The sequence below is a fragment of the Orcinus orca genome, chromosome 5 (genome assembly GCF_937001465.1).
Source record: "Orcinus orca chromosome 5, mOrcOrc1.1, whole genome shotgun sequence".
Classification (NCBI taxonomy): domain Eukaryota; kingdom Metazoa; phylum Chordata; class Mammalia; order Artiodactyla; family Delphinidae; genus Orcinus; species Orcinus orca.
Window position 1 is genome coordinate 79,396,862 of NC_064563.1, and position 15,059 is coordinate 79,411,920.

A 15,059-nucleotide genomic window follows, 5' to 3' on the forward strand; every position below is an offset into this window, starting at 1 on the left:
AGTGACTACCAAGTTCTTGAGAAAATCAGAATGCCTCTACCTGGGATTCATACAGCAACTCCAACCCACTGTACTGTTAGGTGTGGGGTACAACCGAGACTCAAGATTACAGCTTGTGAAGTCCAAGTTTAGGTTTCAGATATATCCACTCCAAACCCCGGGAACAAGGAGTACAATTATATATTCTTCAAAGGTATTTATTTGAGGATTAGAAAGTGCTTTGTTCCTAGATGGGAGGCAACATAAATCTCTCCCACTAAGAAACATTTTAGGGCCCTGAGATAAAGGGCAGAGTAACAGAAGTGCTGAGGACTCTCTCCTGGAGACGCATCACGTTTTCTTTTTCTAGCTTTTAACACAGTGCATTTAATAGGCTGGATCTCCAGCAGATGGGTCACCTGCTCAGGCCCCACGGCTAAATGTCACACGCTGTCACAATCTCATTCTGAAGATTCAACCTTGGGGGGCCCACCTTGATTTTGTTTTTTAAACGATGATCAATAACTTTATTTTTTTATTATCTCATACATATATTTTTAAGGTCAAGTACTTCCTTACGTATGTGCTGAGTTGTCCATTAAATTCTTTTGGATACATTTTTAGTAGATTTGTATTACACTGTCTTATTTGGATATATCTGAAGGTAAATTCAAAACAAAACCAACCAACCAAACAAACAAAACAAAAACTCTGGTTTTTCTCCAACCAGAAAACATACCAGTGGTCTCTCTGTGTTCTCTCAAATACCAAATCATATGTTGTAATATATTTTATAATATATCTATTAGCTATTGTTTGGGGTTATTTATACTTCTTCTATATTAACACAGATATGGGAGTTAAAAAAGCATGTCTTCTTTTATAATTTTATTTAATCTAATATAACTAAAATAGTAGCAACAAAATAGAGGTCATTCACCCAAATATATCATGAAATTGTGTACATTTTACACACACAAAATATCTGGAGATACGGCTCAAAATGCACTTTTCTCTTTATAACTAGTTATATCCTGCTGGTGTGTTGCATCATCTTGATGGTTTTTAATTAGTTAAGTGAAAAATATTACATCGTGTGAACTGACAGGATTTTTATTAGTCCTAACACTGTTGAGTCTCCACATTTCCAGATGTTTGGTTTTTCTCCTTAGTGGCGAAAGCCAGTGATCTGTAGGCCCTTAAAACTCCAGGGAGCACGCTGTCTATTTTCTCTCACGCCAGTCGCCTATAGTCACCCGGACAGCGACCTACCCACCGCATGTCTCCTCTGCTTCACACCCTCTTTCACACAGGATCTTGGCTAGTCCTTCAAAATCCCAGGAAGCTGAAACCATTGCCTTCACTGTACAGACTTGGAGACTGAGGCATGAAATGATTAAACGACCCACTCAAGGTCCTGCAGCTGGTGAACAACCAGGGACTGAATCCATGCCTGGTCCCCAAACCCATCCCCTTCCTCTGTGCAGTAGACGCCTTTGCAGCCCACTCAGATCCTCTTTCCTGCTGCGGTTCCCATGCCCCAGCTCTTGTGCATGTTGGCTGCTAACAGCTCACAGCTATCACAAAAGGCCAGGCCCCTTGCCCGAAGGTGGGGCAAACTCTGGGTGCAATTCACGCTCCAGGTCCAGGAGGGATCAGACTGAGCTAGACTCCAGCTGAAACCACATGCACATTTGCTTTAGCTCCTTCTGCACTGGCCCCTGTTTCTTGCCCCTTTTCCTGAAAGCACACCCTTAATAAACTACATGCATAGGAATCATGGTCTCAGACTCTGCTTCTAGGGAATGGGACCCAATTTGCTCTCCTTCCTCCCAAGAAGCTCTATATCCATCCTTATTCTCTGGAGGGTTCCTCTATTTATGAGCCCATTTAAATGAAGAGATTCTATTTTTTCCCCTCCGTCATCTGTCCCCCGATCAACACTAATCTTTACAAGGAAACTAATTTCTTACATTTAATTTGAGTTCTTCCAATTGCAGCATTAGCCCACTTTTTCTTACAAGAAAAACCTAGAAGCTTTTTATCTCTGATGCTATTAGCAGAAGACTAGGGATGCCATCCTTTCTCCTTCTGGTTATTTACCTTTCCTCCCTATAAGACAACACGCCAAAGGATGGCAGGGCCTTGTTTCATCCGTTGCTGTACTCTCAGCATGGAGAACAACACCTGCTGTGGAGTAAGTGGGCCCTCAACACAGAGCATGTACGAAGAGAGATGGCATAGGCCAACTCAGGGGTTGGGACCTCCCCAAAGCATGGGCTGGACCCTCTTGGACTACAGCCCTTGCACCTAGTGGCCTGCTTTGTGCTCCCAGAGCGCATGTGTCAGGATTACCAGGTTCTGACAAACCAGGTGAGGCTCTTTAGAAGTCTATTCCCAGAAGGCTTCTGCAGCCAGGCTGCCCCGCACCTTGTTAGAGGCATCACGTTACTGCAGTGAGTGATCTTGTAGGAATCCTTTGACTTTAGAGCGTTTCTTCCCACACGGTAAAACAAAATTTTGGTCATGACCCATTATATCGATTTGACAGTCGAGAGTTTAAAAACTTCTGAGTTAAATCCTGGAATCTCCAGGCTTCTCCAGGTATCTCCCGTCCCCCTTCAGCACACTGTCATTATCAGCCCACCTTGTACCTTAGATCACATTTGCTTGCTTTTGAAATCCCTCCTTAAAATCACAATCAGTCCCGGGATGTTCCAGCAGTGTCCTTTCCCTTGTAATTTTTGCAGGGACTATAGCACTCACAACTCAATTTCTCTGTCTCCAGCCGGTCTGGACATGTCTAGAAAGTCATAGTGTATTTTGGATGAAGAGCATCCCTACTAGGAGGTGTTTGTAATGTTCAATTCAATAAGCATTTATTGAACGTCTCCAGCATGCCTAGTCTAAATGGCAAATAGTATACATGCACAGGGACTGTCACTGCCCAGATGGCTGCTTCTGCACCATTGGCTGGTAATTATTCAGCAGACGTCCATCGTGTTCAACTACAAGACACTTCTTCACTGCCACCTCATAACCCAGCCTTGCTTGACTACAATTCTATAATTCTGGATGTCTTTGAAGTGTGGTTGCAAAGCTCCATCACTTAATACGTGTATAAGCAAAAGAGACTTTACGGTGGAAGGCCCAGAGTAGTGTGAGCGTATTCTGGACAGAACAGGAAGGGGCTCAGACCCAGATCTCTACAGAACAAAGTAAGCTCACATCCATTTGCCTTCAGGGAGATGACACTTTTACACGGGACAGGGGCAAGGTAGAACCTAATTATGCAGACCCATTTGAGAGATGAGCAAAAGCAACTTTGGGGAAAGCTTATTCGTGCCATTTACTGAGGCACCTGTGTTGGCTTTCTCAGCGTTTAATGCAGAATTAATAATATTAGACTGGTTCCTCATCAAGGGAGGATTTACCACAAGCAATCCCAGCTTCTCTGTTATAGAGAAAAGTGGGGGAGTTCCCTTTCCTAGAAAGAAGAGTCAGACAAGGAGGGTTCCAAGTGTCAAAACCTGGGTGGCAAATGAGGAGGGGCCGGGCATTGGTCTTCTGTTCTCAACCTTGTCTTTTTAGCCAGAATTTGGATGAAGCCACAAAACGTATGTTTAGCCAATAATGCTGGGAAATGCAGCTGACATACTGGACAGAATAATTTATATTCAAAACATACTGGATTATGGATGGAACTAAGCAAGAGAAAATCTAATAGATATTAAGTAGTCTGACACTCAGGTTACTAAGTCACATGCTGAATTAAGGGCAGTCCACAAAAACAGGCAAGGAGATTTTATGAGCCAGCACTGTACACCCTACTAGACACGGTGAACCTTCTTAGGGAGGAGGGCAAGCATAGTAGCTCTAGAACAAGGAGATGAATTTGCATCAGTTAGATCACACCTAATGTACTTATATACCATGCTGGAGGCCCCATTTTATACAGATCATTACACACTAGAGTAAACCAGAGGAAGGCAACCAGGATATGGAAGGGTCGGAAAACACATTAATACAAGGAATAGCTGGAGAAACTGAGGACTTCTAAACAAAGAAGATTAAGAGAAAAGACAATTGTCTTCAAATATCTAAAGACTTAGGGGTTACCACTGGCCAAAGGTGATACAATCTGAGGATTAAAGTGAAATACCTGGCAGTAATGGACCATAACCCATTGGATAATAAAATCAGCCACGAGCCAATGCTAACTACAAATAGCTACGTCTTAGATTCTAAGGGTTAGCAAATGGGAAGAGGAGTAAAGTTGCCCTATTATAGACAAGTAAACTGATGTTCCATCCCTTTAGGTCTAATATAGATAAAAACCTACTGACAGTTAATGGACCAAGGACTCAGAGGGCAGAACTCTACTCAAGAACTTCCAAAGATCCTCAGTCTGCTTAATAATTGTGCACTCTTACTCACAGTATCTAAATTTCTGCTTCCCCTCTAATAAGGATGGAAAGTTAACCTTTACTGAATGTCTAAGAGATGCCAACTAAATATATTTTACCTAACCTTCCCAAGGACTCAGTGAGACGGGTATTTGTTTTACAGGTTGGGGAATTAAGGTGCAGTAACTCAGGCAATGTGACACAGAGGGGGAGTGCCAGAGCTGGAATTTGAATCCAGGTGTGTCCAAACTCCTTCCACCCCACCCCAGCGCACAGAGGACACACAAGGGGATTGCAGAGGGGCCTTGGGGCCCCACAGCTCCTCAAGGTCGTCTGTCATCACCCTTTAATGGTTACATTTACCATCCACCCAGCCCACAGTGCTACGACTCTCACTCCTCTGGATTAGAAGAGGAAGACTGGGGCCTTTCCTAGAAACTCACCAATAAAATGACCCTGATCCCTGTGAGGTGCCTCTGCCCCATCCTCTCCCCACAGCCACCCTGTTTGCCCAGGTAGGCTCAGCCTACCTGAATCAACCCACTTGCTCTTCCCCTTCTTCAGAGTCTGTTCACCTGACCACTTGGAAACCAATGGAGACCAGTTTCCTGGTCTTCGGGTATAGATAGGGGGAAAGTTAACTTTGTTGATAACATCTATGAATTCAAAGATACCAATAAATGGTTTCTCTGATGAAGGACAGGGCAGGGCAAGGGAACACCTGGCTGTCCTGATCTCACTGCTCAGTGTCAGAAGAGTAAGAACATTCTAACTGCAGTGCAAGGTCACAGACAGGCCCTCCCTTTATCTGACTATTTCTAAGCCATTTTCCAGGTTTTGTGTCAGAACACAGAATCTTTCTTCATCTCCCAACCCGCTGCCCATGCTGAGAAGGTAATTAAGGGTTAATGTTCCCAACAGGCCGGGAACATTACCTGCAGCTTTCTGCTTGCAAGTAAGGAAACTTCTAGGCTTCTTTAGCATATTTAAAAATACAATATTTGTATGTATGGCTGCTTTCAGACCACCTGTTTTAGCTTCCTCTTCATGCCGGAGTTCTCTACCCACTCTGTTCGTTCATTCCCCAAGTACTTCCTGAGCATCCATGTGTGTTATGTGCTGAGGATACAGCCATGAAACAGACAGACACAACCCCGGCCCTCATCAGGGCTTAAGAGCCTGGCTATAGAGACATACATGAAACGGAAATTACACATATAAGGATTCACACTCAACAAAGCATCCACATGTCTCTACAGTATCCAGCACAGAGCTCGGCATGTGGTGGGTGCTTTTTCATGAACATGTGACTGATGTTTTTGTGGAATGTGCAGAAGGTCTGGCCAGCTGAGTTCATCTTAGCATTGGGAGCTCAAAGCTTTGACTTTAATAAGAGCGAGGGAAAAAACATGACAGTGAATCAGGGAGACCTGGGTTCTGGTTCTTGCTTTTCCACTCACCACTAGGATTTTCTTAGACGAGTCACTCAGACTTTCTGGGCGTCAGTTTCCTTACTTGTGGATAACGTGTAAGTACCAGGGTTCCTCATTAACAAAGAAATGCCTGCTGTTGGAGGCCTTCTATTCTAACCACACTCACCTTGCCAGAGGACAAGGAAAGGCTGGAGCCAGGGCTTCCTAAGACAGCTGTCTCTGGCAGAGGTGTCCGTTTAAGGGTCGCGGGGAAGACAAAGCAGCAGCTGGGAGGGAGGCATCCCCCAGACCATGGAATTAATAGGCTGCTATGTCTGAACATGGGAAACATGCACTTCGCTTACCACCCACTGACTGTTTAAAAATAAACACTTTCATTCATAGGATACTCTGGGTTATAGTTCTAAACAACGGATCAGAGGAGAAAGGAAAGTACAGAACTAGTTTTCTTTGTATGTTTTACAAGTAGAAAAAAAACAATTTTCCATCCACTCTGATAGTCAAAAGTGGCTTAGAAACTTGAAGGCAGGACGTCAAACAGAATGAATTACCTTGCAAGTCCTTGCACACTAGTCTAGAGCATGATTTAGCAACATGATCTTAGGAGGTTTGGGGGGCATAGTCTTCTTTTTTTTTTTCCCAGTAAGAAAAAAATTAGGAAAAATCCTAATGAATGCAGATTATCTTTTAAAAATGCCCCTAACTTAGAAAACTAAAATGAAGCGAGGACACAGCCTGTTGTCTGAGGCTGAAGGACTAAGGCCAAAATACTAGGTCTAGAAACTAGGGCCAAATGGTCCTTGTAAACCCAAACCTTTATTAATAAAATCCCTAGTATCCAGAAAACGATCACCTCAAACTCTTCCGACCCTGAGGTAAGCAAATGAGAGTAGGGTCAGAGACAGAACCTTCCCCGTCCCTCCTGCACATTCAGACCGCTGAATTCCTCCGCTAGCTTGAGCAAATGCAGAGTCTTTGCTACATTCTCCTTTCTTTGGCTCCCCATCAGAGCTCCTAACTTTTGCTTACTTGCTCCAAAATGTAAGCAAGCAAGTGACCAGGTTTTCTCCTGAGACAACTACATCCCTCCACGCCGCTTCAAATACCACTTCCTGGTCCTCTGCCCCTCAGGAACTGAGCCCCAATACTCTGGCCAGAGGAGGGCATCATTTCCACCAGAGCCCCTTCGGATAGGAGGCCCCTTCCAACCGGCATCTCTGTGGCCGTTTCCCAAATCACTGATCTTGGTCTAAATTTAGGTCTCTGGAAACTATCCCAGCCTCAGCTCCTTGAGTTCCAGCCTCCCAGAAGGCAGAGCAGCCCAGGCAGCGCCGGTGAGGCATCTCAGAAGGAGAGGAAACCCAGACTCACTCTCCACCCTCGCCAGTTCTGCTAAACTCTCATGACGTGAGAGGTCTGGCTGGCCACCTCAATCTTCTGCCCCTCAGACAAGATGTCCATGCTGTGACATACCTCCTCCAGCCCTGCTCCTTCCCCTTTGGCCGGCACAAAGAGACCACTGGCTCCTGAGGTCAGGCTCCACCATGGGAGAAATTCCTCTAGGGGTTAACTCTCCAGGGGTGGTTAAGCCAACAAGAAGTCTTGGGGGAAGGAAGGTTGGGGCACTGTCCTACCTTGTCACTGTCCACTGTGTTCTGAGAGGTCCTAGAGGCAATGGAGATGGTGTCTGGCTGGCTGCTCCCATCCCCCTGGCTGTCAACATCCTCTACTCCATCCCTGCAGGAAGAAGAGAAAAGCAACAGGGGTGGGGGTGGGGGGAGCGACTGTGGGCTTAGAGCACACAAGGGTTTCCAGCTGGGCTGGCGGAGCAGAGCCTTAGCGCTTTCCAGCAGGGATGTGTCTAAACTTATCCCATGAAAGGAAGCAGGTCCCATGTAATTTTCAATGATGTCACTTCTTGCACTTAGCAAATACATAACTACTATGTTGATAACTGAACACAGATGACTCCTCTCCATAACTCCTCTGGCCCACGGTGCAGAGTGGGCAGCTACTTACTTATTTTCACTAGGAATGTGTCTATAAAAGGCAGTAGGAAGAAGTATGTCCTGCTTAGAACCTAGGCTTCTCTGCAGCTGCCTGGGTCATCTGCAACAGTCCCAGAGTTCAGGGTATTCAAACAGATTTTCTGTATATGCTGTAACAGGGTGGGGGTGGCTTATAGCTGGCTTATAAAGAGAAGAGAACTGAGAAGATACCTTTTTGACCTGTGTTTCTTTTGCTCAAGAAAATGGGGGTGGGACATCTTCCCCAGGGGAGATTATCCTTGGGAAGGTCGGACCCTCAACTTCTGGGTCTGGAGGAGTTTATTGCCTTCATTTTGGTGGGTCTTGGTGATCTCATGCTTATTTATGATGATTTCTTATTAACACAGAAGACCAAGGCATCTTCTCAAAGATAAGAGGACGGTCACAGATTCTGCAGCAGCTTTTGAGCCAGCTGTGCTCCTGAGTGTCTGATAAGATAGTCTCCTAAGTGCACTCCTGACGTTTGGACCCCTGCCTGGGCCCCTGGACCACACTGCTGTCCCATTCACATGCTCCCTCAACTCTCCAGCTTTAGAACTGGGTCCCAATCCTACACTGAACCCAAAGCTCTGGCCAACGGGGATTAGATGCCTGGGAACTGGTGAAGGCTGAAGAGTCTGTGTCTGGAAAAACTGGAGATGTGGGCCGGGGGTTGGATAAACCAGCCCAGGAAGTGACAGCTCTTCCTATGGAGGTCTTTGTGAAAGTCACACCCGTGATACTGCTTATGGAGAAGTATAGCCTTAGGGGAAATGGGAACTCAGTGCCTGACAGTGTTACCACATGGGCAACATATCCCATATACCAAATCTCAGAGTCTAAATAACTACAATCTGGAGTGTGAGTGTGTGTGGACACGCGTGTGCATGTGGGCATACATGGGATGCCAGTATACATACACTGGGTCTGCTAGTCATAAAAAGTGTTTTCTCCCACCCAGAACACTTCTAAGTCAATTGTTCTCTCACCACCATTTGTGGGCTTGGGAAATGCCAATTTATTTTAATAATATAAGCCACAGATTCATAGGAAGGAAGATCTACTGTAGAAAGAAATCATGTGATGTATTTCAAAACCAAAAATAAAGGAGTTTCAGATCATCTGTTGTTTCAGATATCTGGACCAGTGCTCCCCACCATTTGTAGACAGTTGAGAGCTGGCTGTACGTTCTGCTTCCCACTATTCTGGCCCATTGCAGGCCCTTCTGGTCCACACCAGATGAAGCCAGTTCTGGGGGATGTGGGGAGCCCATCCAGGAGTGTCGGTTGCATTACCCAAGCCAGTCCACTCCTCTGTAAACTCTGTCCCCATATGCAGGGAGCCAAGCTAATGAAATAACACAATGGCTGGCTGTTCTCTGCGGAGACTGCCAACGTTTCTCCCCCTCTCATCACAGGACAATGACCAAGAAAAGGTGTGAGGCATTTCCAAGATATGTCCATCCCATGTTCTAGAGATGCTCAAACTCTCCTACTATAGGAAAAAGGGGCCTTTTTTGCAGAGTAACCCTAGCTAAGCTCACCTGAATATCCTTCCCACCATGGTCCTGGACCTTCAATTCCTTATAACTGTTTCCATTCTCTCTTCTTTATTGAAGTAGAGGCTTCCTACAGCAGGGTCTGTCTCTAGTGCTAAACTAAGTCTGCCCCTTACCTGGACTCTGGACAAAGGTAACTGAAATCAAAATAACCCCTCCCTAACACAGTTATAATTGTTCCTTCAGCACCGAGAGGGGACCTTATCCTGGTCATGCTGGTCTTGGGGCTCCTGCCTCCTGGAGGAATCTCTCTCTACCTCAGCCACACCCTTCTTTTGGCTACCACCTCCCTTGGTGGCTCCCAAGCCTGTGTAGCCTGGTTGGCACCAAAGGGTCAACTAAAATCTCCTGAATTTAATCCATTCATGAATAGGAGAGGAGAGGACAGCCTGTTATCACCAACATCCATCACCTCCATAACTCTGTTTTTGTTTTTTCTTTTCCAAAACTGGTATGAAGCTTTCATATGCTTTCTCTTGAAGTGCCCTCCAAGAGAGTCATTGTAGGTGACTGTAGCACGGAGACTCGAGAAAGAGATACTCAAGCAGTCATCCACTGGTCTTAGGAAAACTCAGACTCAGAAGGGCCCAGGGAGATGCAGATATAAAAAATAAGTCCTCTTCTGCCCCATCATATTGCTTATCTCAGATGAATGAAGATGAGGACTCTTGGGGCTTGCAGTAAGAGCTGCAGTGACAGTCCCACCTACCACGCCCACATGACAGTCCTTTGGCTGTCTAGCCAGCCCAGAGAGCCCCGACTCAAAGCCACCTCCTTCCCAAAGCTTTCCCCAGACACTTCACTCCAGTGCTCATCCAAAGTCCCCTCTCCTTGATGCCTGCAGCATTTCCTGTCCCTACGGGTGGTCCTGCTTCTTCTTGTCTAACTATTCCACGTGTGAGATGTGACTGTCAGGTGGTTCTTGAGGGAATGGACTCATCTTACACTTCCTTTTATCTTCCCCAGGCACCCAGCACCATGTTTATCAGAGGACACGTGCCCAGGGAAGCCCTGCTGAATGTCACTGACAGTAACAGTAATGAGATGCTTAAAGAGAAGGTGACTCCTCTTAGGTAGAACTCAGTGGGGTGTCACAGAGAGGGGTGCCGCCTGCAGAGTGCACCGCCCCCGTGGAAGCAAAGGTTCACCCCACCCCCACTCCCGGAAGCCTGCGAGGCTGTGCTGGGGGCAGAGACGCTGGTTACCTCTTACTATTGTTCCTCTGTTTGGCTGGTGTTTTGGGGAGCTGGATTGGCTCCTTCAAAGCTCCTTTCAGGTGGATGATCCTCTCCTGAATCACCTCGCGTATGTTCTTGATCCATTCCTGCTTGGTTTCTATGTTGGAGGCCTGGAGTGCCACAGGGAGAGAGAGTGAGAATCCCATTTCCCTTCAATCCACTGAGACAGTTCTCAACCCTCCTCTTGCAGGCTTAATCCATCACCTTCAAGGATACCAAATGTTGGAGGGGTTTATTTCTCTCGTTTTATACTTGTGACTCTTCAATCCCAGGGACATGCTTCTCCAACTCCTAGAACAGGGCTATGACCCCAAGACTCAATGTAGATTTCTACGGGATGATTTTCAAAGTATTTAATAACCTGGGAGGCACTGACCAGCACTGATAACTGCCCCTGCTGGGCCAAGGGTTAACACTTCAGTTACTAGATTCTGAGGAGGTCTGGGGAGTACAGGAGGGGCAGCAAGGGGGCATTTGGAGGCAGTGGCCATTTACCAACTGGTATAACTGGATATACGTCAGGAGGCTCAACACCTATATGGCTACATAGGCTTGTACTGACTGAAAGTCAGTCCTGGGTTTTTAGCCTGGTAAACCTGTTCATTGAAGGCATTGCTACCACTCCATGAATACCCCCTTTGTCTTCATGGAAGTTTTTTCAGGTACTTCTGCCTCACGTCAGGTAGCAGCTATGCTGGCAATTCAGAGTAAACAGGTGTGAAGCTTGGTCAGGGCTGGCCCATCTCTTCCTTGGGGATGGGCACTTCCCTGGTAAGCACGTGACTGGTGGGTGCGCCATGTGCAGGATCTCTCCTCGGTTACACTAACAGGACCACAGGCACTGACTCAGTTCCCAGGCTACGGGCACCCTGGGGAGCTGAGGTGACTCCTTAAGGCCGCTTCTCAACACTCCTCTCAATCAGCATAGTTCCCATGTTAGTATGATCCACTAGAGCTCCTAGAACATAAGTTCCCAGAGGACTGGGTTCATATCCCATACGTAGTTATCCTCCACAGCACTGAGCAGAATACCTTATATGTGGAAGGTGTTCAGGAAAAAAAATGTTGAGTGAATGTGGAGCAAATCAAGGTGCCGTTTACCAAAGGGTCATTTGTTGTCCTCGCCACTTGAAGGAGCCATAGGGACAGGACGTGTTTACGTGGGCCCTGTTGAGGCCATTCCCTGCCTTCTTCCCGCCATGCTCCAGCAGGTGCCTGCACTTAGGAGACCTCATCTTGAGATTTCAGGCTACTTTCATGATAGAATTTGCATCTCAACACCCATGTGAAGCTGCCCTTCCCGAGAGGGAGAGAAGCCCAGTGGCCCGGTGGAGTCTCCAGGCCCCAGCTTTCAGGTGGATCCTGCCCACATCCCTCCGCGTTCCCTTCAGCTATCCCCAACCTTGGTCTTGTGCCCAGCAGAGAGCAGTACTTACTTTCAGCACTGTTTTATTGTCTGAGGATGGGGTGCGCCCAGACCACAAGGCGAATTTGCAGGGATCGCCCTCTACGTGCTCCGTCACACCCAGCTCTGAGGTCTGTAGACAGGAAATGCCTGTGAGAGGCGGGGAAGGGGAGGGCAGTGGGGAGACTTAGGGCTGGGGTTGGGAAGGGAAAGGCAACAGAGAGGAGAGGACCGAGGGAGGGGCTCTGTCAATCAAACTTAAACAGATCGAATGTTCTGTTCTTCTACCCAGGATGCAAGGACCTACAGGCACGTGCCTGATGAGCAGGTAGCAGGGAGGGAAGGTGAAGAGGGAGGTGCCCAAAGCCAACTGGAAGAAGAACGGTGAACGCTAAGATGCAAAGGTGGGAGTTGAGGGGGCGCTTTCCAACTAGGACGCATTTTCATTTGTCCAGGATGGTTTTGGTGTGGTGCCAGGGGAGAGATGAGCGGAGTGTTCAAGATCCCTTCCTGCCCAAGGGCACTATGCAAATGGGGAGTCTCGTCTGACCCCACCTGCCCCACCTACCAGTAGCTTGTTCTTGTAAACATATTTTGTGTGTCCTGAAGAGTCTTTGATCTCCTTGCTGAAAACCAAGGAGATCTCAAAGAGGAACAGGTGTCGCTCGCGCCCCTTCCGGATCAGCGACTTGGGGTCCCACACTTGAAAGGCATCCTGCAGAATCAGCTCCCCCTGCACGTCCAGGTTCTCGTCGAACCCTAAAAAACACCCAGGTCTCCTCTCCAGAACCAGTATCAGTGGAACCTCCTGCAAAGCTCCTGTGCAGCCTCTCCTAGCCCCACTGTCAGCCGGGGACCTCCTGCAAAGTAAACCCCATCTCTCCTTCTCCCTCCACAGCTCCCACTGTCCCTGTCTTGGAGCTCGGAGTGGGGCTGGGATAAACGCTGCCTGCCCGAGTGCCCTTGACTCTTCTCCATTTGTTGTTGCTTCATTTCTTACGTTCCATTCCTAGGACTCTTCCTAGGATCGCTCCTATACTGCGTGGTGCACAAGGCTTCAACAATTTATATTCATGCCACTTTAATAGAGGTTCTGAAACTTTCGTGTGGGTAAGAATCACCTAGATTGCTTATGAGAACACAGATTCCTGCCCATTCCTCCACACCCAAGAGACCGGGATTCAGTAGGGATGGGGTGAAGCCCATGAATTTGCACTCTCATGAGCTCCCAGGTGCTGCTGCTGCTGGTGCACAGAGCATCCCTTGAGTAGCTGGATCCGGAATACAGGTCAGGGACAGGCCGGAGGAGAGGGTACTTACAGAGCCGGACATGCAGGGGTGGGGGCTGGGCGTGGGGAGCAGGTGCAAACAGAAAAGAAGAGGTGGAGAAAGTGTGACACTAGGAATGTTCAGATGGTCAGGGCTCAGTCTAGAGCAGGTAATCAGGGCTCCTTTGCATGAAGAAGTGGGGCTTCCTGTGCTAAGGGTGGCCTAGGAAGTACTGAAACCAGACCAAGTCTTTTAGATGGCGTTGGGGCGGGGCAAGTGGTGGGGGGTGATGGAGACCAGAAGAGAGGAAATATCCCACAGGTTTACCGTGTACAACGGAGTAGACTCACCTTCCTTATCTCACCTGTTTGTCAGCCCAGATTGGGATACTGAGTATTAACACATCGAACAGTTTCCACCCCAAAGAGGCTGCTCTGCCCATATCTGCTCTGTTCTGCGGTGTTAGGAGCACTTATTGGAGTCTCACTCTACCAGGTTTCTGGGTCCCAAGAGCATGGTTCCAGCCGATGAACGTGCTTCAGCAAAGTCCTATCAGGTTTAGCTGGCTGGACTTTCCTTACCAGCTAGGAAGGGCATGAGGGTAGCTGCATACCAATGTGAATGTACTTAATGCAACTGAACTGTACACTTAAAAATGGTTAGGACAGTAGACTTTATGTTATGTATATTTTAGTATATAAAAAAAGAGCAGGGCGCAAGGCTAAAGACGGTGGGTGTGTGTATGTGCAGGATTTCTACTTATTCTGATGACAAACGCAGTGCAAATGTTATGCAGAGGAAGAGGGCTGCTGTGGGTCAGGGGCTCTAGCACATTTATAGTAAGGATGACAGCCTGTCCTACTCCACCTCTCAGGCAGCAAGTTGTCCACATATTTGATTCGGCACAGGCCTGGAGGCAGGTGTTCGCTGAGCTAGCCCCTGTGGATCTCCTCTCACGCTTCCCCAGGACCTATGTAACAATTTGCCATTTCTCCTCTCTTCTAGTTTGGCCCCTTGCCTGACTTCATGCCACTTCCCTCCCATGACACAAGCTTCATGGTCTTAGGAAAGGAGGCGGCTCCCCTGAGGAGGCTGAGAGGACAGCTACCTTCCAGCATGCTGACGTGCATGGCATCATTGGCTTTCTTTGGGACGCTGAGCATCACCTCCAGGCCATCCTTGAGCTCCCCTTTCCCTTCTTCACAGCAAGTTAAAAGTTCCTGCGAAAAAAGTCCAGATACATTGAGAACCGTTTCCCCCAGCTTCCCCACCCTCCCGCTACCTAACCCCTCAAGGCAATTATATACCAATTCCTCAAGGATTTATACACCAGCTTCATTCTCTGTAATGGTCCCCTCTGAGGTATAAGGAAAGTGGGGTGGGGTGGAAAGGTTATCTCCAAAGAATCCAACCACCATGCTTTTCCCAGGCTGAGCTTCCTCAGCTCAGTCTAATCCAAAGTAATTCAATTCAACCCAACTCCCAAATGGCTGGCAGTAGAAGTCAGCAACTAGGGCATTCTCTGTCACTCGACTGACCTCCTGGAGGTCAGGGAATACCCCTGGCAAAACACATGAACAGAGGTGCAGTGCTGTGTGATCATAAAGAGGAGACAGATGGTGTGCGAAGGACACACGGCGCTCATACATTGCTGCATGCCTACTGCCAGCACCACTTTTATTTACACACTTCTACTGCCCGAATGACTTCCACCATACTGGGAGCAACCTGGGGTTACGGACAT

General features: G+C 47.5%; 1 protein-coding gene across 16 annotated transcripts in view; it reads right to left on the bottom strand.

The window, feature by feature from the left end:
* Window positions 1-15,059, bottom strand: part of KALRN (kalirin RhoGEF kinase) — a 653,035-nt gene that overhangs the window by 207,919 nt on the left and 430,057 nt on the right. For all 16 annotated transcript variants that reach the window (XM_049710431.1, XM_049710430.1, XM_049710429.1 and 13 more), the window contains exons 29-33: window positions 14,424-14,535; window positions 12,615-12,805; window positions 12,078-12,179; window positions 10,609-10,751; window positions 7,453-7,555 (exon numbers count right to left, since the gene is read on the bottom strand). In XM_049710431.1, the coding sequence (XP_049566388.1) occupies window positions 7,453-7,555; window positions 10,609-10,751; window positions 12,078-12,179; window positions 12,615-12,805; window positions 14,424-14,535 (651 nt within the window). The remainder of the gene's footprint in view (window positions 1-7,452; window positions 7,556-10,608; window positions 10,752-12,077; window positions 12,180-12,614; window positions 12,806-14,423; window positions 14,536-15,059) is intronic.